This window comes from Rattus norvegicus, chromosome 14, assembly GCF_021556685.1.
Source record: "Rattus norvegicus strain SHRSP/BbbUtx chromosome 14, alternate assembly SHRSP_T2T, whole genome shotgun sequence".
Classification (NCBI taxonomy): Eukaryota; Metazoa; Chordata; class Mammalia; order Rodentia; family Muridae; genus Rattus; species Rattus norvegicus.
In genome coordinates, this window is record NC_141547.1 from 65,058,557 (window position 1) to 65,081,913 (window position 23,357).

The 23,357-nt window shown below is 38.7% G+C and overlaps 1 protein-coding gene across 4 annotated transcripts in view; it reads right to left on the reverse strand.

The window, feature by feature from the left end:
- Window positions 1-12,215: 12,215 nt before the first annotated feature.
- The window catches only part of Gba3 (glucosylceramidase beta 3), a 146,441-nt gene continuing 135,299 nt past the window's right edge, over window positions 12,216-23,357 (reverse strand). For all 4 annotated transcript variants that reach the window (XM_087582545.1, XM_087582544.1, NM_001395627.1 and 1 more), the window contains 1 exon segment: window positions 12,216-13,060. Coding sequence is in view for 2 of the 4 variants with exons in the window: in XM_087582544.1 (XP_087438670.1) it covers window positions 12,858-13,060 (203 nt within the window). In the remaining 2 variants the exon portion in view is untranslated.

The following is a 23,357-nucleotide window of genomic DNA, read 5'->3' on the forward strand; positions in this document are numbered from 1 at the left end:
GGTAGGGAGTTTTCCTGAGGCCTCTTAAGTTGTAATAAACATTACAGTGACTATGTATACACATGTGCTTGGTGATCTAGGCTACAGAAGTAGTAATTATAGCTTCATAATTATAGTGGCAAGGGCTTACAGATTCAGCTGTTGTTTTCCTGTCAATGAAAAGCCTTACTGAAGGGGATGCTCCCTTATTGGATTTAAGGGTTCACCAGGAGCCACAATGACTCTTGCATCCAGGGAAGGGTGTCAGGAAGGGATATTATTGCATTAACGTTTTCTGAGGAAGTGTAAATAAATATCCACCCCACCCTCACTTCAGATTGGACATGAAGCACAGACCAAAGTTCAATCGTAGGAAAGTGTGTGTGTGTGTGTGTGTGTGTGTGTGTGTGTGTGTGTGTGTGTTTAATTTATTGGTCTTACTTATACTGCATGGATGAAAGGTAACTTGTAGGATTATACAGGATCCCAGAGTAGCCATACTTTCAATATTTTTAACCCAACCTGAACGATAATTTCCCTATAGCTGCATACATGGAGTCTCCCAGCAGCTGCCCTTTCACAGTCTATATATTCTGACTTCAAGAGAATGGGAGCATATGAAGTTTCACAGAATTACATTTGGCTTAGAAGTAGCTGTAAGAGAAAGTGTCTTGAATCTCAGGTAAGGGTTCATGGATCATCCCTGCTCCCTTCTCTCATGAGGGAACATAAGCTGTCAACATCACATCACAAGCGAGATATTGAGGATGTCTTAGGATAGTCACACTTACTGTGACTAAGATGGGCATCTGATGATCAGGATCTGCTCCGTCATGGTTTTGTGCTTGGAGGATGGTGTTCTGCAAAATCTGCAGAGACAAATTCCTGACCTTCGAATCTCACAAAATATGATAGCACCTTTGACCTTAGCAAATTTTCTCTTTCAATGACACTAGTAAGTATGTGCAGTTCAATAGCTAGGCCAAGGTTGGGTGCTCAGACATGCGCTCTAGTAACTCAGAGAATCAGTATCGCTCTTAGAAAGAAAAGATAATCCAAAGCCTTGGACCTCGGGAGCCAAGTCACAGATTTAACTGAAAGGTGTGAACTAACAGGATATGTGTATATCCTGTTAGTATTTCAGGCTCTAGTGAATACACTACACTGGGCAGAACCGGACCCTGGAATGATAAAACCTGGAAGTAAACCAGGTTCTAAGGCTGGGTGTAGCAGTGGCAAAGGCTTAGTAATGGGAAGTTGCTACCAGATACATTGGACTGCAGCAATAAAACAAAACAATCATGTCTCCATTTCACAAAGGCCAGTGACCTTATCAGCTCCAATGGGGGGCAGTACGACTGCATTGCAGGTACTTACATCACTGGGATCATTGGACATGATAGGTGGAATAACTCAGGCCAGGCAAGGCATTGATGTTCTAGACTGCAAGTCACTGAATCTTCTCATTCTGCTAAAGTATGTGCATAGCATTTAGTGGTCTGTTGATATCTGAAAGTGGGATCAGTGCTACATCAACTGTGGATCCAGAAGAGTGTCCTACTTTTCTGGTGTTGCCAAAGGCTAGACACCCCAGTGATGTCATCCTTCTACAGAAGACTTAGCAACAGGGTCCTACCAGATGTGTGACTGACTGCTCTAGTACTTCAAGGCTCAGGGTCCCAAGCAATCAGAGGTCACTAGAGCTTCTGTTAATAGGAAAGTATAACAGAACACAAGATGAGAGCATGGAGTGCATGGAACTAGTGGTAAAGGGGAGTGGAAGCTCTGCTCAAGGATGGCCCATAAAAGGAGAGGGGGAACATGCAAAAGTTCATGAAAGCTAAAGTTCAATGGCATTTTGTACTTAGAATGGGACACATATTAACAGGGGCAGAGCATGGTTGCTCGGGACATAGGTTAATATCTATTGGGACACTCAGTTTATGAACACCAGAGAACATCCTTGGCTGGACTCACAACCTGGAAAGGATCCATGAGTCCTCATCAGTGAGAATTCTAAGTGTTCATAGCAGGGGTAGGAGCTGAGGCAGCCTCTTGCTTACCTTTTCTTCACAAAGAAAAATTCCTCTAATCTCAAGTCGACCTCATCTGGAGAGATAGGATATCAAAGACTATGTGTTCCTTTCTTTTTCTGTACACCCATCTGGGGTTTCTAAGCTCTAGAAGAGGTAGCCTAACTTTTTTTTTATATTAACTTGAGTATTTCTTATTTACATTTCGGATGTTATTCCCTTTCCCGGTTTCCGGGCCAATATCCCCCTAACCCCTCCTGCTTCCCTTCTATATGGCTGTTCCCCTCCCCAGCCTCCCCCCATTACCGCCCTCCCCCCAACAATCACGTTCACTGGGGGTTCAGTCTTAGCAGGACCCAGGGCTTCCCCTTCCACTGGTGCTCTTACTAGGATATTCATTGCTACCTATGGGGTCAGAGTCCAGGGTCAGTCCATGTATAGTCTTTAGGTAGTGGCTTAGTCCCTGGAAGCTCTGGTTGGTTGGCATTGTTGTTCATATGGGGTCTCGAGCCCCTTCAAGCTCTTCCAGTCCTTTCTCTGATTCCTTCAACGAGGGTCCCATTCTCAGTTCAGAGGTAGCCTAACTTTTGACATTGCAATGCAAGATGACCATCTACAAATGTCTTCGACTATATTTCCAGTTACTTTGAGATGCATGATACATCTGCTATGGTTGCTTGTGATTCATTGTTTTTTTCTTGTGTGTGTGTGTGTGTGTGTGTGTGTGTGTGTGTGTGTGTGTGTGTCTATGTGTTTTCTTTAGTGATTTTTGGGGAAATTGTGTGTGTGTTTCTTCTCTCTTTCTTTCTCTTTCTCTCTCTTTCTTCCTTTCTTTCTTTCTTTTTCTTTTAAAGAAGGAAGAAGAATGCTAGGAGTTTCCAGTGAACCATGTTATTCATGCCTTGCAACTTAATTCTTAAAGGGCCAATGAGAAAATTTCCCCTTATGGGCACCATAAATATGAATTGAATTTTCTACTGGGTAGCCCTGTACTGTTTCAACCTGGTTTGTGAATGGCATGAAAACACTTGGTCACAGAATAGCAACAGTGCCTGCACCAGGCCTAGGCTAAGAAAAGTATTTATCTCAACAAAGACAAAATAAAAGATGAAGGGAGAGTAGAGGCATGGAAAAGGAGAACAAAAATTTGGAAGAAAAGATAATTGATAGAGAAAAAGAGAGGGGGGAAGAAAAGAAAAGGAAAGCCAAACAAACAAACAAACAAACAAAACAACAAACAAGCAAGCAAAACAAAAACCCCACAAAAAACCTAAAACAAACAAACTAACTAACAAAAAAAAACAAAAACAAAAAACAAACCACAGTAAGACAGACAGAAGATAATAGCCCTGGGGTTTTTTGTCTCGATTATGCTATTGGAAGGAACTGCTCTGGTACTGAACCCCCCAGCGCATGGTACATGGGTAGATCTCAAAGCATCATCTGTTTCATTATTGTTTAATTTTATAGTAACTGCTGCCATCATCTTTTAACAGAATTATGAACTGTGTCTTCATTTACTTACATGGTACAGGTTTAGACACTTGACAGCCCATTGCTCAAATTGTCTTTATCATGGAATTAGAAATGCAGCAGAAGCTTCCAGCTCACAGCTAAAGTCCAGTGAATGAAAGACTTGTGGGTAGTACTGTGATATGTAACATTCTCTATTTAAGAGCTACACAGTCCTTAGCTGTGTATCTTATTCTGTCATCTTAGAAAACAAACCCTGTTATCACTGGTAGCTTATTTTTAACTGCTCACCCCTTTGTAATGATCTATTGTAAACTAAGGTACACATTTAAATGAAATTAGCATACTGTATCAAAACAGCAATATTTAACAGAACTTGCCATGAACATAAAAGTTACAAGGAATGTATGCATTTAGCACACTTAGGAATACTAGAATTTTTTAGATTATATCAGTTTTGTAAGGTGTCAACACATAACCAAGACTCTATTTTCAGCATTTTCTTCATAAAAAACAGTAGTGTATGTTGGTACAACATTCAGATTCATCAAATAAGCCCTCAAGAACAGATTTATTGCACAAGTTAAAAACGGGAGAGGATACCAATATACTATTTTTAAAAAACTATATCTTTAGGTTCCCCAGATTCTAATGTGACAGGATATTATTATCCACTGGAGCCATAAAGCCTTTTATAGAGATATTTTCCCCTTTAGCCCTGTTATTTTAATTTGTGCACAGATTTTAACACAGGCAATTTCCCCCTGCAAGCGTTTTTCACTAATAGAATTATACTGTCTTAACTCAAAATGGTCTTTGGTTCTTAGTCCACTGGGCTCAAAAGATTATTTTCTTGTGGTAGAGAGCTCTCCACATGGCCCAGGAGCATACCATTATCTGCACAGAGCACCCCAATCCTCTCCATCCTTCAAGAGGCTCCACAGCTGGGCCCAGCGTGAAAATGACAAGCATTAGAGAGCTCCAAGAGTTTATTTTCCTCTGGCCAGGCTATTTGGTTGCTGGATTCCCGTCAAAGCCATCACAATGCATGCCTTTCAATAAAAAGTGATCCTAACAGGATTAAATGTAATTTAGAGTCAATAAGGAGAAGTTTGCCATCGGGTGGAATTATAATAGACAGTGTGATCAGGACGTAGTGAATCTGGAAGGTTTTCAGGGATGCGTTCTACTGTACAAAAATAAAACACAGAGGGCAAAGAAAATGTTTATTGCTGCCAAACCTTTCAATGGTTCTGCTTTCCATGCAAATAGATTCACAGTTTAATAAGAAGTGTATATTGTAGTTTATAGGGAGGAGAAAAGAAAGGAAGACATTTGCAGACTAGAATGCAGAAAAAATTTCATCACTGTTCTTTTTTATATGCATGGTAAATAAAATGTTTCGGTTCTACAGAACATGGAAACTGAACTCACAAGAGGCACAGAGAGTCCACCCCAGAATCATGTTTGATGAGGAGCAGTTCTTAACCCATCTCTTGGTAAGAAGTTACTTTGAAAAGTGGTCACTCTTCTAGAAAACAACTCTGGGGAGGATAGATCTTGGAAAGTAATCGAGAAATTAACATTCACTTGGAACTGAAGTTCAGGTGAAAATGCCAGCACAGGGAGAAGCTGTGGCTGCTTTGTTGGACAAGCCAACACATACCAATCATGTAAAGCAGTTGCTTGTGTTCAGAGGAGAAAGATGGGAACGTAAGAGAGGCATGGAACAACAACTGTTTATCCAAGGTTGCTTCTCTTATGTTTCAGGAACCAACATCAGTAGAAAATACTAATAGTGACTAACATTATTATCATTTAGTGGACTGTAAGCTTAGTTCCTTTTCACATATCATCTCATTTTATTTTAAAATCGCCATATTGATAGCTTTATTTTAATATTCATGAAATAGTAAAACATTAAAATCAAAACCATAAGTTGCTGAGGACACATGGTCTATAAAATGTGGAGCTGACAAAAACATCTGGGTGAAATGGACTTTCTTACCCATTATATTTGTCACCTGGAAGCTGAAACACAAAACTTAAATCATGGGGAAAGTTGTGGTTTGGTGATTCATTTCTAGGAAGAGTACCAAGTTTGTAGGAGACAAGATTCCAAAACAAAACAACCTATGTGAGTATGTGAGCAAAGAGAGTGCTTGGTATAGATGGTGGCTGGCTGTCTTTTAAAAATAAAAGAAGCTATGCATCTAACGCTCTATGGAATGGCCAGCTGGAAGGTATGGAAAATTGGCTGAAGTTTCAGAGACATGGAGGAACTTATACGAGAGGGCCTGTGGTTAGACTATATGTCAGGGCAGCTGTCTGAATATTTCTAGGAATCATCAGTCCTGGGCACTAGGTTTGATGCTCCCAGATCTTTGTCAGAAAAAAAAAGTGTGTGCTTTATACCCAAAAAAAAATGAGAAAAAGAAGTTTGATGGGTTTCCAAGGGATGTACTACCACATGTCTCTGTGGTTGGTAATAGTTATTTATCTTCTTATTGTTATAATTCATTTATCTGGAAAGAGATTATGATAGAATGTCTTATGGGACCTATGCCAGGATTACAGAAATCTATCCACACCTGAAGTTTCAACTATAAATTAAAATCACTACATCATATAGATTGCATTAATGACTTTATACATTGGTAAATTATTTATAGAAATTGAATATCACTCCATGTAAAGAAAATGTAAAGTAAATGAAAGCTGAAGTCACTCACCACTGGACAAGTAAACACAAGATTGAAAACATTACACGTTCATCAAGTGCTCCTGTTAGCATGGCTATCATCATAAAGGGAAAAAATAGCAACCATTGGCATAAAGGTGGATGAAAAAGAACCCTTGAACACTGTTGGTATGAATTTAAATTAATGCAAACATTTGATAACACTATGGAAGTGTCTTGGCATTAAAAAAAATAGGGAGAGAGCAATTCCAGTACTGGATATTTACCTAAAGGAGACAAATTCAGTTTGTCCATTCAACCTGAGTGCCCATCAGTAGCTGAATGAGTAAAAATAATACATGATTGTGGGAAAGATTATAAAGGATAAAATGTGTCTTTTGAAACACATGGTAGAAATGAATTTCTGATTCATTTCTACCAGTTAGAGCAACATATAAATGGACTTGAAGAACACTATGTAAAAAGAAATAAGCCAAGCACAAAAAGTAAGGTATCACATGATCTCACGCAGAGGTGAAAGTTGAGCGAACCCAACTCGTGATTGGGCAAGGTAATACGGTGGGTAACGAAGACAAACATTGGTGAGAACAGAAGACTTGGGACGTAACTAGAAAAGGAAACAGGGCATTGGGGAAGTAACCCCATGGGAAAGCATCAGCATAGCATCTATGAGGATCTGTGTTCAATTCCCAACACTAGGGGGAAGAAAAGCTAGGAAGAATAAATCATGTATAAAGAAAAATCCAATTAGTTACTCTAAACAAGAGAAAGTAATTAATCTCAAAAACTATGATCAATGTCTAAATATCCTTGCTGGAGGCTATGTTCCTGGTTAGAGCAAAATAATTGTTGGTCATTTTCTATCCATTGCACCATTGTTCTTTCAGACTATCATTGTTGACTTATCCAAACTTCATTTTCCAAATGTCCAAGACCATTGAAGTTTGTTTTTTGAAAGATCTAACAACAACTAAGTTTTGTCTCATGACATACCCTCATGGGTATGTGCTATAAATGCCCACCCAGGTCAGAGCTTAGCATACCCTGGTGTCTTATTCTCTTCACAGCAGCCAGTTTTAAGCCAGGTCTCTGTTTTAAGCACCATCTTCTGCAAAAAAAAATCTGTTCTGATGATAGCTGAGAGATGATCTTATGTTCTGATTTAACAATATGCCATTGGGTGGTCAGTGTAACATTATATTTATTTGATAGAAAAACATTAGTAGGTCCCTCCCATAGACCTTTGGCCACAGTAAAGGTAGCAAGCATGAGGTTAAAATATGGAGCAGGCCTTAAATCCAATTGGAAAGTAGTTGGTTACTCGGATGGTGTTTGTATCATTATTGTAGAAATGGGCATATCTTGTCAGGTTGGTCATATTGTAACTCACTGGGTGGAAGACTAAGCAATATTGATGATTATATTTCTCCTGCACATGCATAGAACACCCTAGCATCATAAAACTAGCAAGTAGGGATAAAAGATTCAGGTTAGGAACACATTGATTTCTCCATGTTCTATAATTCAAGTATATTGGGTCATTGTAGAAGCCAGAGGCAATGGATGACTACAAGGAAATGACATTTCTGGACAAATCAGGGTAGTTGCACATAGGAACCCATAGCAATTGTGACAGTATGTATAATGTCTGAGAAAGCTCAGTCAAGACATCTGATGAATGCTGGGAGATGGAGAACTAGCTTTATTTAAGTGTTTGACCTTTGGTAGGTCATCCAAGTTCTGGTGGAAATCCATACATTCAAGAGCATTTGAGCAGCACAAATTGTACACGACAGGCTATTAAGTGCCCCGGGCTGCCTTCAAAGTCATATGCAGCCTTGAATTCCTGTGCTGCTGCCTCCACATCCTGTGTTCTAGTATTGCAAACATGCATTGCCCCACCCAGCCTAGATGATGTTCATTTGCCCATCAAACCACCTGTGACCATCCCAGCTATTCAAAATTATTCTCTCCTCTGTATGTGAACAATTAGCCTTCAGAAAATTCAGTTGACACCTCTTATTTTCTCAAATCTCAATCAAGCTGCATAAGTCCAAGTGATTCTTCAGAGCCACTGCACTCTGCCTCTTCAAAATGTTTTACAGGTGAGTTTAATAAACATATACTGTTTGTGTCACAGAGCACTTCCAACCACAATGGTGATATAAAAAAATGGATTCTTCTCAGCACAGTCCAGTACTGAAAGAGCTCGCAAGTGTCATACTTTACCTACTAGAAAACAAGCCAACAGAACAAATAAAAATCAGCATTTCTTCTTAGGTCCAGCAAAGAATTGAGGTCTGATGAAAAATGGCTGTCAGTGAAATTAGAGTAATACATAGTCAGTGATAAGTTCCACATTAGCAGAAAGCCATGCAGAGAAAAATTTGTGTGAAACAGACCTGCTTCCATGAAAGGAAACCTAAACAGACTTGATGAATTGCCAGAGCCTTGATGTGAAGAAATTCAGGAGTGCAAACACACTCTTGCTGTATTCTAGGAATTATTCTATGCATGGTGTGTATGTACTGGCTGATTTGATTGTCAAGATAGTCTACCTTCATTTTGCACATGGCAAAACTGAGGCATGTAAAATGTCAGGAAATAGATGCATGTTACTTGGCTAGGACATTTTTAATATTTAAATTTGGAATATGTAAAATTTAGAGAAATATTCCTTAAGATCGCACACTCTTAGTGCTAGCAATGCTGTGTTTCCTTGATACCAATAGCCATGCAGACAAAACGGCAAGCACAAAGCACTTATCAATGCCCCGCTATGTGAACAGCCAGTCTACTCACTTTAAAAAATACCCCTCACAAGGGAACCAGGGTGAGGAGGGGAGATAAGAGTGTAATTAAGGGGCAGTACCAACGTGAGCCACTTTTTATGTATGATTCAAAATGTCACAATGCAACTCACTATCTTATATGATTAATATATGCTAATAAAATGTTATACTAAAACCTCACTTCCTCCTCCTATCATAGTTGGGAAATGTCTTTCCCGTGAAACCTTAAATGAACACTATGACCCCACCCCATCCACTGCCTCTCTTCACTCAGCTGCCCCCATACCTAAACACCAACATAAGATATGACAGCTCCCTATAACATCATTATTTAAGACTCATCACATTTTAGTCTCTGCACCACACCCCTCCCAAGACAACTCCAGCCTAAAATATTATGCTGAGCGATGACTATGTGTTCTCCAGGTGAGGTGTGCTACTGGTAATTAAACAGTATTAATTCCATCAGCTTTGATTTACATTCTGAGTTCCCAGTAATAAGGCTCAGCATTTTATTTTCTTTTTGACCAGCCCAGAGTAATAGAATTGGTGTTTAAGAATTATCATATAAATCTGTTTGGGGAGGGCAGTCAGTATCGGAGAATTTTTCCAATATATTACGAATGTATTCATTATTCTCAAATTCATAAAAATAATTAAAAGCTACAGGCCAAACACAAATTTCCAAGACATAAAAATATGACTAGCACTCTACTGCCAAACACTGAGGTTGCCAGCTTCTTGGTTTGAGGCTTTCATGAGAAATTACTTCCGTGTTTTCATGAGGTAAAGGACTGAGGTGGAAACCCCTACCTTCTTAGGAGTTAGAGGACCACACACACTCTGCCTATCAGAATGAAGTGGCCTCTCATTTTGTAAATATTTTTAGCTACCTGCCAATTGTCTATTTTTAAAAAAAAGTACATTTTAAGATAAAAAGTAATTTTCTGAAATGTGCCTGCCAGGATGTAGATGTCACATTTTCACATAACAAGGAAGAGAAAACTGGAAACGTAAAACAATCAAGGGAAAAATAAAGATATTCAAGTATGACTGTCTATTCTAGCACTGAGATCTATAGGTCTCCTTTTATTTCAAACAAACATAGAAGATGACCTTTGCCACCCTCAGGTGGCCTACATGTTTTGAAAGCAGTGTCTATCGGGGCTAAGCATAATTAACAACTCTTGATTTTCCATTTAAAGAATTCAAAGTCTGTTTCCTTCACAGGCAAAACACAGCCCATCTTTTTCTTGAATGCTAAGACAAACCATTAAGTGAAATATTAATTGAAATACTATAGGGGCTGTGAAAATTTGGCAGAGGGAGGGGAAAGTCCATGAGGACTTTTGTGTTTACTTGTTACTATTGTTTGTTTGTCTTTTCATCTTAACCCCAGGGTAATTTATGCTAAATTATATGACTAATTGAGTCCACCTTTGACATGACGAGTTGCCCTGTAAAAGCCAGAAGTGGACTGCAAAGGGCCTCAGCTCAGGGAAGAAGCTTGGGCACGAACAACACAAATGCTGATTTCACCTGGGTAGACCAAATGTAACAGACTTTTATCTACAATGGAATATTAATTTTCTGTTTTGCTTAAGGAAAACACAGTGCTCATTTGTATTGTTGTAAAACTTGTGAATTTGCCCCATAGGATAAGTAATACTCAAAGCAGCATCCTAATTAAAAGAAAAACTCAGTTGCTGTGCAAGATAATATAGGAGGGCGTATAAATTGTAAACAGGATGCATGGTAAAAATGAAAAAGACAGGCTGGATTGGAAAGGATGAAATAAGCTTTGGAAATGTGCTTCTTAAATGAACACAAATTGTGAGATAATGTCTCATTGAACAATAAAAATAACAAACCAGTGGCAAAGATGTAATAGAATTCCCCATGTATACCATTTTAATCTTAATATAATTTTCCCCAGTGCATCCATGTTTATTGAACTACTCTGACCGATTCTTTCTTACTCTGTCCAAAGTTACTGAGATTGTGTTCTCCGCTGTAAATAATTCCCATATAATGAACATGAAAATGATCCAGAAATTGACCACAGTTTATAAGAGGAAAAATGACACTGTATCTACTCACAAAAAAGGCCTTCCTCAGATGCCGAGTTTATACACAGTTTCTTTGGGGAAGCAGCATGAGAGGATAGGAAATGCTCCCTGTTTCCTGCTAGATTATCAACTTAAAACCTGTGTTGCTTTTTCTATCCAGACAATACAGAAAGGATTCCCAGGGAATCCTAATTTGTAGTGTGTTGGAAAAAGAGATGATGTGAGTCATCCTAGGTCAGTTAATAAGTACACATACAACTTGAGTATACAGGGTGGCCGGCCTCAGTTGTTCAGTCTTCAAACAGGAGGTGATAATACTGCCTACATGTCAGAGATACATATAGGAAAGGGGGGTTTGAGGGGGAACTGGAACCCCCGAAGGAGTCCTGTATCTACCACTGATTCCCTCTAAAGAATCTCAGCAAAGCTCCAACTACTATCTATCCCATCATCAACATCCTTAGCTTTCTCTGTAGTAAATTTTCCCTCGCCTTTCCTTTGCTTACACTCCTTTCTGTCATTCAAAGTGTGTGTTTATTTCATGAAAATTTAAAAGAGAAATCATAGAAATACAAACAACCGAAGGTTCAGGGAACATCACAGAAGAGGAAGGGGAAAGAATGTAGGAGCCACAGGATGGGGTACAGTGTTAGGAAATCCTGTCTTCTGGACATTACATGGGAATCACACTCAAGAACTCACTACAGCTCTGGTTACCTGCACATGATCAAGCCACCAACATCAGGCAATATATACCAGCAGAAATCAAATTAAATGGGGGGGGGGGTTGGTGTAGTTGTTTTGTTTTGTTTGTTAAGGAAGAAGAAAGGACACGAATGTGGGAAGAAAAAGGACTGTATTGGGAGAGTATGTGGGAATGCAAAGCAGATGATAGACAGACTCATGGTACATTGTATACATACATAAAACTGTTAATAAAATGTTTCAAAATAAATACATCATTTTCATAAACAAAGAAAGATGAGGGTCATACCCTGCCTCTCACTTTGTTTTGAATTTTGTGTTGCTGTGTAACAGGACTCTGGGATTTGGCTGAATATCAACACTAATACTTCTGGAGTGGTGAGTGCCTCTCGGTGCTCCATCCCTGCCATTGTGCTCCATCCCCAATACTGGTAAACTAAACAAAGCAAAGAAAAATATCTTCTTCCATTCAAAACGTAATTCATTTTATTTTTTAACATTTTCCAAATTTCATTAGACAAAAGAAAGACATATTTAACCAATCATTGACAAAACATATCATGAACATATTAACATATATATTTCATTAAATATATTATCATTTCCTCTGTTGTATAGAACGTATGTTGTGGCTTTTAGCTTGGCTATTCTGTGCTAGATTAAATACTGGAAATTTTATGGATCAAACACTAACAGAGATCTTCTCCAAAGCAAAAATAGCTATGTAGCCAAAGTAAGGAGGTGCATAAATCTCCCTTTGTAACAATAATCTACCCTTCTAAGGTTTCTGCTGTTAGAGTTACAAATAAACAGTATATTATCTTTATAAACTCACTGTTCCTTTTCTAGGAGATTATTCTAAGAATTTAAATTGAAGTTTTTAAATCAAACCAAAATTTTTAATAAAACTTAATTTCTGTGATTCTCTATTTCACTATCTAAGATGCTGTGTGATAAAATGCCGTTAGCCAAGTAGAGCTTCTCAGCAGATATAGTCTTAGGTTTCAGGCTTTATAATCACAGACCATTGAGACAGAGGCAACTTGAGAGACATGACCAATGCGTCCCTCAGTCCTTCCAGCAGGGCATTTCCCAACTGCCTTCCCTACATAGCGCCTGCCAGGCCATTGTCTCTGATGACCTTGGCATATTCCTTGGCTGATCTGTATGGAGTCCGGGGTCTAGCGGGATCTTCAAAATCAACGTGGAAGAGACCAAACCGTCTGCTGTATCCATTGTTCCACTCAAAGTTATCCAGAAGCGACCACGCACAGTAGAGTTGGAGATTGACATCATCAACATGGATAGCTGAAATGTTTTTAAAAGAGCCATTAGCATTTCCGGGAATGTTCTGAGAACAAAAAATCACGAAAGAGTACTGGGTGCCTCTTTTGCCTGCTCTGCTGGGTATCTCAGTGGGAACAGACAAAATTCTTTTTTATCTTTTTTAACCATAGACACCACCCTGAAATAAAGTAAAGATGACATGGGACCTAATACATGTGATAATTAGCTTGATTTAGTCATCCTACACAGTGTACCTTCATCAGGTCCCACACCAGAGCACAAAGGGTTTTTTTTGTCTCTTGAAATAATCCCTCTTTCCAGTTTTCTGCTTGACCTGAGCAAGAGCTTCAGTTCAGAAGTTAAGTCATAGACAGGCATGGGCAACAGAATGCCCAGAACCCCAGCACTTGGAAGTTTCACACAGGAGGATGGGTGCATGTTCAAGGCAAGTTTGTTTTACCTAATGAGTTACAGATGATTTTGGACCTCATCTGAAAACTAAAAGAAGTTACTTATTATTCTAATAATGTGATCAATCATTTTGACATTTGTTTCTTCTCTTAACATACATTTTCCACTGCCTTTCCTCTCTCTCTCTCTCTCTCTCTCTCTCTCTCTCTCTCTCTCTCTCTCTCTCTCTTTCTCTCTCTGTCTGTCTCTGTCTCTGTCTCTCTCTCTGTCTCTCTGTCTCTCTCTCTCTCTCTCTCTCTCTCTCTCTCTCCCTCTCTCTCTCTCTCCTTCCTACCCAGAAGTAGTGTATTCAGTTACAAACACCATCCACCATCAGAATATAGCTTCTAAAAATAGGGCGAAGCCATTGATCAGTTGGATGATATGGCAGTAGTGTGCCCAGGGAATCTGAACATGTCCCTCTCCTTTATATTCCCATGAGCAAGCTGGTACATGCCTCATAGCTCTAAGATCACAAACACAAAACTGAAAAGGGTGAGTGCACAGCATGTCTACAGCCAAGTATGGAGAGCTCAAAAATGCGAATAACATTTGAAATGTGAATAAGAAATACCCAATTTAATAAAAATGGAAAAAAATGCCATAACAACCTCTGTTAATTGGTCACTGTAGCACAATACCAAAGACAGACTAGTTTATAAACAACAACCAATCATTTTCCATAGTTCAAAGAAATAAGACATCTTAAATCAAGACAATGGCAATCTCAGCATGTTGGAGGGCACTATATCAAACTTTATTAATGACACTTTCTTGCTATACCCTCATGCAGCAGAAAAGGCCAGGGATTTCCATCCTGTCTATTCAAGTATGGTCACTAATCCACCGATGATGACTCCTTCCTCATTGCCTAATCATATCCCAACATCCTCATCTCATAATACCATCACGTTGAGAACTATGACATCTACATCAATTTTAGAGAGACTGAACACATATTCTATATCTCATTGTCTATACTCTCCATCTAGACTCAGAGTGCCTGAGAACTTTAAGAACCAAATACATGACTATATACTGAAGGCTTGCACAACATCAAGCTAGACAAATAACTCAGCATGGAATGGGGAGGAGGCTGATGATGTCCCACCCCTAGCTGAAGAGCTATTTGCAATTCACAGTTTCTAGGGGAGAGTGCTGGTTTTCTTCAACATATGGCCTCTGAGTGTCTATCCATGCTCCAGTAAGAATGTTACAACTGTTCACATACAGGCAGCACTGAATGAAATCTGTGGCTTAAACTATAGAGTATTGATGGGGATGGACAGATGGCTTAGCATTTAAGAGCACTGAATGTTCTTTCAGAGGATTCAGATACAATTCCTAAAACCCACACAACAGCTCAAACCTGTTCATAACTCCAGGATCTGACATTCTCATACAGACATACATGCAGGCAAACACCAATGCACATTAATTAATTAATTAATTAATTAATTAATTAATTTGGAAGTGAAAGTGGTAGAGTGACATAGTAGAAATTGAAGATGAGGGAATGGGGTACATTGTAAATATCTGAATATATAATTTCTTAAGTGAAATTATACACTTACCATTTCTCTGCATGCTAGGAGAACAAAGTGTGGAGAAATCTAAAGCATTTCTTAGTGATGTTCATTCTTTAAGATTGGAAATTGAGTTTATATTTTTAATTACTATTTTAAGTTTCTCAGAATTCTGAAATTCTGTGACTCTTCCCTTAAGCACATTCTGTTTGAAAAATCACCATAAGCAAATTTCATGTGTGACCCACTACGATCTATTTCTCTGTGTGGAGATGAGAGAAAAGGCTGGTTTGCTTAACAAGATGGCTGTAGTCCTCAATAAACAAGGAGAAAATGAACTTTCATATAATGAATCATATTTTAATTGCACTGGGAATTGTTTTCACCCACAATGAGTCCTGTAGCTAAATAGTTGTCAGATGAAGCTCTACTCTCAATTTTTCTTTGATGTCAGTCTGCATTCTTTCGAGTTTATTAAGAAACACTGTGCTCCTCCTCTGTTATATATCTGTAGGTCTCTAAAGCCTACGAGTTTTGTTTATAGAGTCAGATATTATGCAGACAAAATATTCCTGGCAGGCTAGTACCTAGGTACAGTTGTACAAATAGACAAGCAAAGTTTTTTGAGTCAAGTGTTTTATAAAGGGTGTAGGGGAAGAATGAAGCCAAGTTCTCTTGATATGTTTAATTGAAATCATGCTTAGAAAGTGAAAATGTGTATCAATAAAACATATTAAGCCTTACAAGAATAAAAGTACTTATGAGACATCCCTTCTTCTCTTATCTGTCGTCACTTGTGTGTATGCTTTTCCATTTGCCAAGTATAATTAGGAAAATACCTTTTCTTTTATTTTTTAAGAATACAATTTAAGTACAAAATGAGGTATCTCTGTCTCAAAACTATGAAAGCCTATTACTCATATAAAAAATATCCTCAATCCCCTTTGCTTGTTAGTTCAGCATGGGGCTAGGTGAGAACGGATGTGTTTTCTTTCCCACTTGTAGAACTACTACTGCCCAACAAGAAAGCCTGCCAGGTACAAAGCCAGACTGTTTCTACAAGCGTGCACAGTCCCACGGATCATACACAGAATGGCTGATTCATGTGCTAACCCAGGAGATAAAAACGAGGCTCTGCCTGCTTGGAAGGGAACAAAAGGAAATCTTGACAATTTCATTGTTAACTGCCAGAAGTGCAGCAGCAAGCACTAAACTGCCCGAGTGACACTGGTGGATGTCTCTGCATTTTCACTGCAGGAACACTCAAGTGGAGAATTACCTAGTTAGGTTCAGGAGCTAGCCTGCTGGAATCCTTCTCACCAGGCCATCACTGGGAAAAATTACAAAACCACACCGGAACCTGCACGCCTCTCCTCTTCCAATCTCCTTGGGAACGGAAAGAGACCATCATCACATTTCTTGTCACCATGATTTATGAGGTCCCAGATCTTGGCAGGGAGAAAAAGCACTTCTGAGAATTTGCTTTCTTTCTTTAACCAGAGTTGGAGGCAAAGTCAACACAGACCAATAGGAGTTTGGACAGCTCCACAGCATGCGAGGATAAAAATGGTACCCATTGTAAAGTCAGAGTGTAATGTGGGGCTACAAGACTATGGAAAGATGCAGGGGTGAAAGTTTTGCGGCTTGCTTCCAGTTAAGCCCTTGTAGCTATAAGAATCCCACATTAGCACTGTACTCTGTAGAGTTGTGCATTCCAACTCTCTCTCTCTCTCTCTCTCTCTCTCTCTCTCTCTCTCTCTCTCTCTCTCCCTCTCTTTCCCCTCAGTATGAATGATCTGAAGGGGGAAATGCAGTGCTTTAATAACAGCAGAGGAGAGAAAAACAGAAGAATGTAGGACATAGGTAAGATAACAGTAAGGTTGTCTAAAAACACAAAGAATCATTATTGCCTAAAATTATTGATAATACATACAAGTCTGTATGTACAAACAGATGTATTTTATATGAAAACAATATATATTGCTCTCTGTGTGTGTTTATGTGTGTATGTTATTGTATGTGTGTATATATATGTGTGCAAATATATATATATACATATATATATATTTACATGTATTATATGTAGTTTGTCCAGAAAAAGCCAAACTAAAAAGAATGAAGGCAAACTTTAAGCCAAACAACCCTCATATACTTGCTCAGCAATGACCATTAGGAAGCAACCTAGATGTCCTTCAGCTGATTCAGCTGATAAAGGGATAACAAAAATGTAGGAAATATACACTATGGAATAAAACTATTCATCTATGAAAAATGAAAATTTTAAGTAAATGAATAGAACTATAAAAGATAATATCAAGTAAGGTAACCCAGACACAGACAGACATCCCATGTTCTCTCTCATCCATGTTCAGTCCCTCGCTCCAAGTCTTCAGATGTGAACATATAACTGGGAGTAATGGCAGAAGACAGGAAAGTCAGAGAGAACTGAGAGGACATTAACATGGTACGAATGATCTGAAGGGGGAAATAGGGTGCTTTAATAACAACAGAGGAGAGAAAAACATGAGAATGTAGGACATGGGTAAGATTACAGTAAGAATGTCTGAAAAAACTTACAAAGAATCATTATTGCCTAAAATTATTGATAATACATACATGTCTGTACATACAACAGATGTATTTTATATGAAAATTTTCCATGTGGGCTCACAATGTTCCTTCCAAAGATCCACAGACTATTTAACAAAAACGTCAACACCAGGCACGAGAAGGTGTCTTTTAATGTGCTCATCGGGGATTTTCGAGAGACTTCCCATACTTTCTAGGCTACTGAACACTACCACAGTGGGTAGAAAGTAAAGTTTCATTGCTGCAGACAGCATAGGGTTCAGATATAGGGGCTAGATAACCTGAGCTGGACCTAACCTGGAAGCCTTCTCACAGAGAACTAACTTCCATGGCACCAGAAGGCCCCATGAAAGTTTCCAAGAGAAGGTAGAAAATAATAACCCTATCTACTTAGAATGCCTATGAACTGTCACAACAACAACCAACAGGACACAGTAACCCTTAGAATACAATAGTATGTATTCTTTGGACATAAAAACAGTTCCCTAATTGGTCTTAAGGCCTGATGGATAAGAGAAAAGGAAAGTCTGCTACTGCAAACCTAGCCAGCTACCCATGGCTACTATAGTCATAGATCTGGGTAGAGAGCATACAACTGCCATTTTACTAAAGCACCATAATCCCTAACTACATTCTAAATATTTGTAATTATTCCTGCAGTTAAGTGTAGTTCTCTCCTCCCTAGTTGGAGTCTTGACCAGAAGCAAATTGGGGAGCAGATTTTGATTACATATCCAAAGTCACAGTCCACTGGAGGAAGCCAAGGCAGGAACACAAACCAGGAGGAAACCTGGAGGTAGTCGCTGATGTAGAGTCTATGAAGGAGTGCTGCTTACTGGCTTGCTTCCCATGGCCCAGCCTGCTCTTTTAAAAAATTCAGAACCACCAGCCCAGATATGATACCACCACCCACAACAGGCTGGGTCCTCCTCACATCAAGGACTAATTTAGAAAAGGCACTATGGGGGGTTGGGGATTTAGCTCAGTGGTAGAGTGCTTGCCTAGGAAGCGCAAGGCCCTGGGTTCAGTCCCCAGCTCCGAAAAAAAGAACCAAAAAAAAAAAAAGAAAAGAAAAAGAAAAGAAAAGGCACTATGAACTTGTCTGTCGCCCAATCATATAGAGGCCTTTTTTCAATTCAGGTTTCTTCCTCTCAGTGACTCTGGCTATATCAAGTTGACATAAAACAAGCCTACACAAAGAAAGAACCCTCCTGAATTTTCTATTTACTGCTTCATAAACCTTATCCTGTTATTCCTATCTCAAGCCCTCACCCTCACCAATGGTCCCTTTATACTTTCCTGTTTCTGTGGTGACTCACATCTGAGGATATGGGGCTGGGCATCACAGATTAGAAAGAACATACACTTATTTTTGGTTCTGTGTTACCTCACTCAGTATAATCTTCTTATATGGCCATCCATTTACTCCAAATTTCATTTTTTCTTTAAAGCTGGATGGTATTTCATTGTGTATATGCACCACATTTTCATTATATGTTCATCTGTTGAAGGGCATGTGATTTGGTTCAATGTCCTGGCTGTCATGAATAAGGCAGTGATGATCCTTGCTGAACAGGTATCCAAGAGGGAGGAGGTTCATTTCTTTGAGAATATGCCAAGGAGTGGTGTGGCTGGGTTGTATGGAAGAGTTAAAGAATTTGAGACAGACATTAGCAGACACTGCTAAACTCCAAAAACATAACAGAAACAGCTTCAGTGGTGCCTAAGACAACACAGACACAAAACTGAACAGAATGTCAAAAGATAATTGAAAGGATCTGAAGTTTATAAAGAAATAGAACTGCAAATTGGAAACAAGATGGAGTCTAAAATATCCAGTATTCCCATTAGAGAACTCCGAGGAAAGCCTTACAAGTGGAAAAAAATATCCAGAGAAAGATAGAATATCACAATTCAATAAAATTAGAGGAAGAAAGCATTGCTGAAATAAGCAAAGAAACAAATAAAAATGAAAACTTACAGCACAGAAAAGAGACAAACATTAAATGTGGGAACCATCAAAAAATCAAATATTTGAATTATAAAAATAGATGAGAGACAAGAATCCAAGATACATGCCATAGACTAGGTTTTCACAAAGGTCATAGAAGAAAACTTCCCAAACTAATGGAAGACATACTTATACCAAAACAAGAAGCAAACAATAACTAGACACAATGAAGCAAAAAACACCTCATGACATATTATATTTAAAACGCTATACATATTGAACCATGTAAAATATTTACAGGTGCCAAAGGGGAAAAAATATGAGTCTGAAGGAAATTTCCAAAGGAAATTTTTCAGTAGAAACTCTGAAAGCCAAAAGAGTCTGGAACAAAGTTCTCCAAGTTATAAAAGACAATGATAGCTAAACTAGACCACTGTATGCATCAAATATCTGCCATATTTGAAAGAGAAAAATAGTTTTCCATGAGCTAAACACAAACAAACAAATCAAGCATACGTACACACAAACACGTTCACATGCTCACACATGCACAAAGAACCCATTAAACAAAATAATGGAAGCAGTGCTTTAAACTGAACCTAGGCATAAGCATGCCCAAGAGACTGTAGAACAAAAACAAATGAAGCTACAGTTTATGAAAAACATGCTACAACTAAGAGCATAAACAAGAAAATAATAAAAGAAAAAACCCTGGAATCTACAAATGGCTTTCAATAGTAATTCTAAATAGTAATGACCTCAACCCTCAAATCAAGAGACACAGGCCAGCTGAGTAGATGAAGAAACAACATCCACCTTAAAGTGAAAAGATGGAAAAATAGTCTGAACAAATGGAAACAAGAGACAAGTGGGCATCCCCGTCCTTGTATCTGGCAGCTAATTTTGTCTGAAGGGAAGTTTCAATGTTAGGAAATCTGAAAATTATTTCATTGGGTTATCTGAAGATAGAGTCAACCTAGCATGCAATCTCATACAGAAAGCTATGCCCACGGTGTGGTAGTTTGAATGAAAATGGCCCCCATAGAATCATAGGGAGTGACATTATTTAAAAGTATTATAATGGATGGCCTTATTTGAATACGTCTAGCCTTATTGGAGGTAGTATGTCACTGGGGGTGGGCTTTGAGGTTACAGAAACTCAAGTCATGTCCAGTGACACCCACTCTGCTCTTTCTGCAGCCCATTGATCCAGATGTAAAACTCTTAGCTCCTTTCCAGCACCACATCTGCCTCCGTGTCACCATGATTCCTGCCATGATGATAATGGGATAAACCTTGAACTATAAGCCAGCCCCAATTAAATGTTTTCTTTACAATCGCTGCCATAGTCACAGTGCCTCTTCTCAGGAAGGGAAACCTAAGACACGCATTATTAAAGATTACAGTGATGGGGCAGGATGTAAACTACTTCTTGGAAATACAGTCCCCAATTATTTATCAAAAATTAAATCTGACTCATATGTGAATCTACATTGACAGTACCCCAAGACATAGAGATGTCTAATTGCTATTATAAATATTTAAATGTTAAATGCTATTATAAATATCATAGTGGGTAATCAAATAGAGTCAGACAGGTATAGAAAATAACTAAGGAAAAGAAACCAATTGGTAACTTACACAAACTCACAAAGATCTCAGTTGTTAGAAGAGCCATCAAAATACACAGTAGCCAAATTTACTGAGATGAAGGCAGAGAAACAACATTGGATGCTTCTAGTAGGCAGAAGTAGACTATCTGAGAAAGGGACACACTGCTAGCTGAAAGGAAACTCATTTATCACATGCCAGTAGAGACATTGAAATTTACTTCCAAGTTTTTTGCAAAGGTCATGAAAGACTATGAATGCCAGCATAACTCTCAGAAAATACTGAGTTTCTGAAGTTTTCTCATCTATGGTCATTCTTTAGGATAATACTGAAAAAAATAGATAACCAGGATAGGAAAAGAGAATTGCACATAACAGAAGGCCTCGTAATATCACAACAACATTATGATCATCTGTAATTCAAACAGAGAAGCTGAGAAGTTTACAACTGGAATGCTCAGAACCACTAGAAAACAAATTTCTGCTGATTCTAAACCTAGTCACACTGATAATGAATATTAATGATGACCATACTTGGTGATTATTGTATCTAACCAGACTTAACAGTGGATGACATATAGTAGCATCTACTCAGTCTGCTTAGTATAGTTTCAATGTCAGAGATAGAATGCTTGGAGCCTGAATATGTGAGAGGCTTTATCTAAGGAAGTTTATGCTAAAAGAAGAGGAATTTCTACTAGGCAACTCCTTCAAACCATAAATCACCACTGAAAGACCATGGAGTTGCTGAATTCTCGGTTGTAATTGAATGCATTTCAGCCTACTGGTTAGTTGACATCTACTTTTATTCTCATTCAATCAAAAGAAATATTCCTAGTCACCAAGCAGGATAGGTTAAATGGGAATCTGCAAAGAGGGAGCCAAAGCTGTGATATAATCTAGAGTCTTAGCGAATATAATTACGAATCTCAAGATAATGGCCCTGGATAACTAGTGAGCCCTAATGTCAAAAATCCTTGTAGCAGAAGATAAAGAGAGAAGCCACACCGGAAAGAAGATGCAGAGAAAGGAGGAGGTACTAGCAGCTACCAGAAGACAATTGAGGGTCTTAGAGCAAATTCTCTTACTTAACCTCTGAAAGGGAATTCTGATCCTGCTGAAACTTTAATTTTGAAATTCTGGTTTTTAGAACTGTGAAAAAATATATTTCGGTTGTCTTTAAGTCACTAGGCTTATGGTAATTTGCGAGCACAGCCACAGGAAACTCTTTTAGAGTGGTTGCCCACTGGGCTCAGAGTCCCAAACCACCCACCTGGTCTTGCTGGGGGCTTACAAGTATCTCTCTCTGAAAGACTGTCAAAGCCAGAGAGAGAAAACCTTCTGGGGACACAGTTTGAAGCTGATTTTCTGGCAATTGCCCACACACTAACTTTGACAATGTGATTTCTGTGAGTTTGGTTGAACAATACAAGTTCATTGCAATTGAAGAAGAACATTAGCTGGGTAGCATCCTGCAGGAGACCTGGCACACTGGCTGCTTCCCCTTTCTTGGGAAAAAATAAAGGCATCGAGGTGATCTAAACAGAGAAAGATACACAATAAGACTCTCCTTCCCTCTCCCCAGTTTAACATGTGTACCTGGACAGCATCTGTGAAAATACACAGATCACCTCAACATAGGAGACCTCACCTGCAGATGGTAAAAAGAGCCACATGATCATAACTCTCTGAAAAGAGTCTTTGACTATCAGAGTTAATTTTTAAATATTTTATAGGAAAATGCCAATTAGCCAGAAATGAGCTCCACACACTTCTTAATTAACCAGTATTCCTACTCTCTCTATTACACTTGGGGAGGGGGTGTGCTGCAAATAGCAAGCAATTGAAAGGGATCATGGGATCATATAAAAATTCATAATTGTAAAGTTAATCTGAGACTAGGTATATGTCTGTATCACCTTCCACAATTTCTCCATCTGTATTAATTATGCAGTTACTTCTCTTCGGGCTCAGAAGTTGCTATTAGAGGAACCAATGTTCTTCCCAGCCAGAGGTTCATCAAAAGGGCCCATTCTTTCACTCTATTCCTTTCTCTACCCTTTTTTCTGACTTCTTTTCCTCTGGGATTTGGTTTCCTTTCCTGGAAAATGGAGGCATTAGCATATCTTCATAGGCTAATGGTGAACATTAAATAAATTAATACAGATATCTCTGGGAAGAATGCTCAGTTC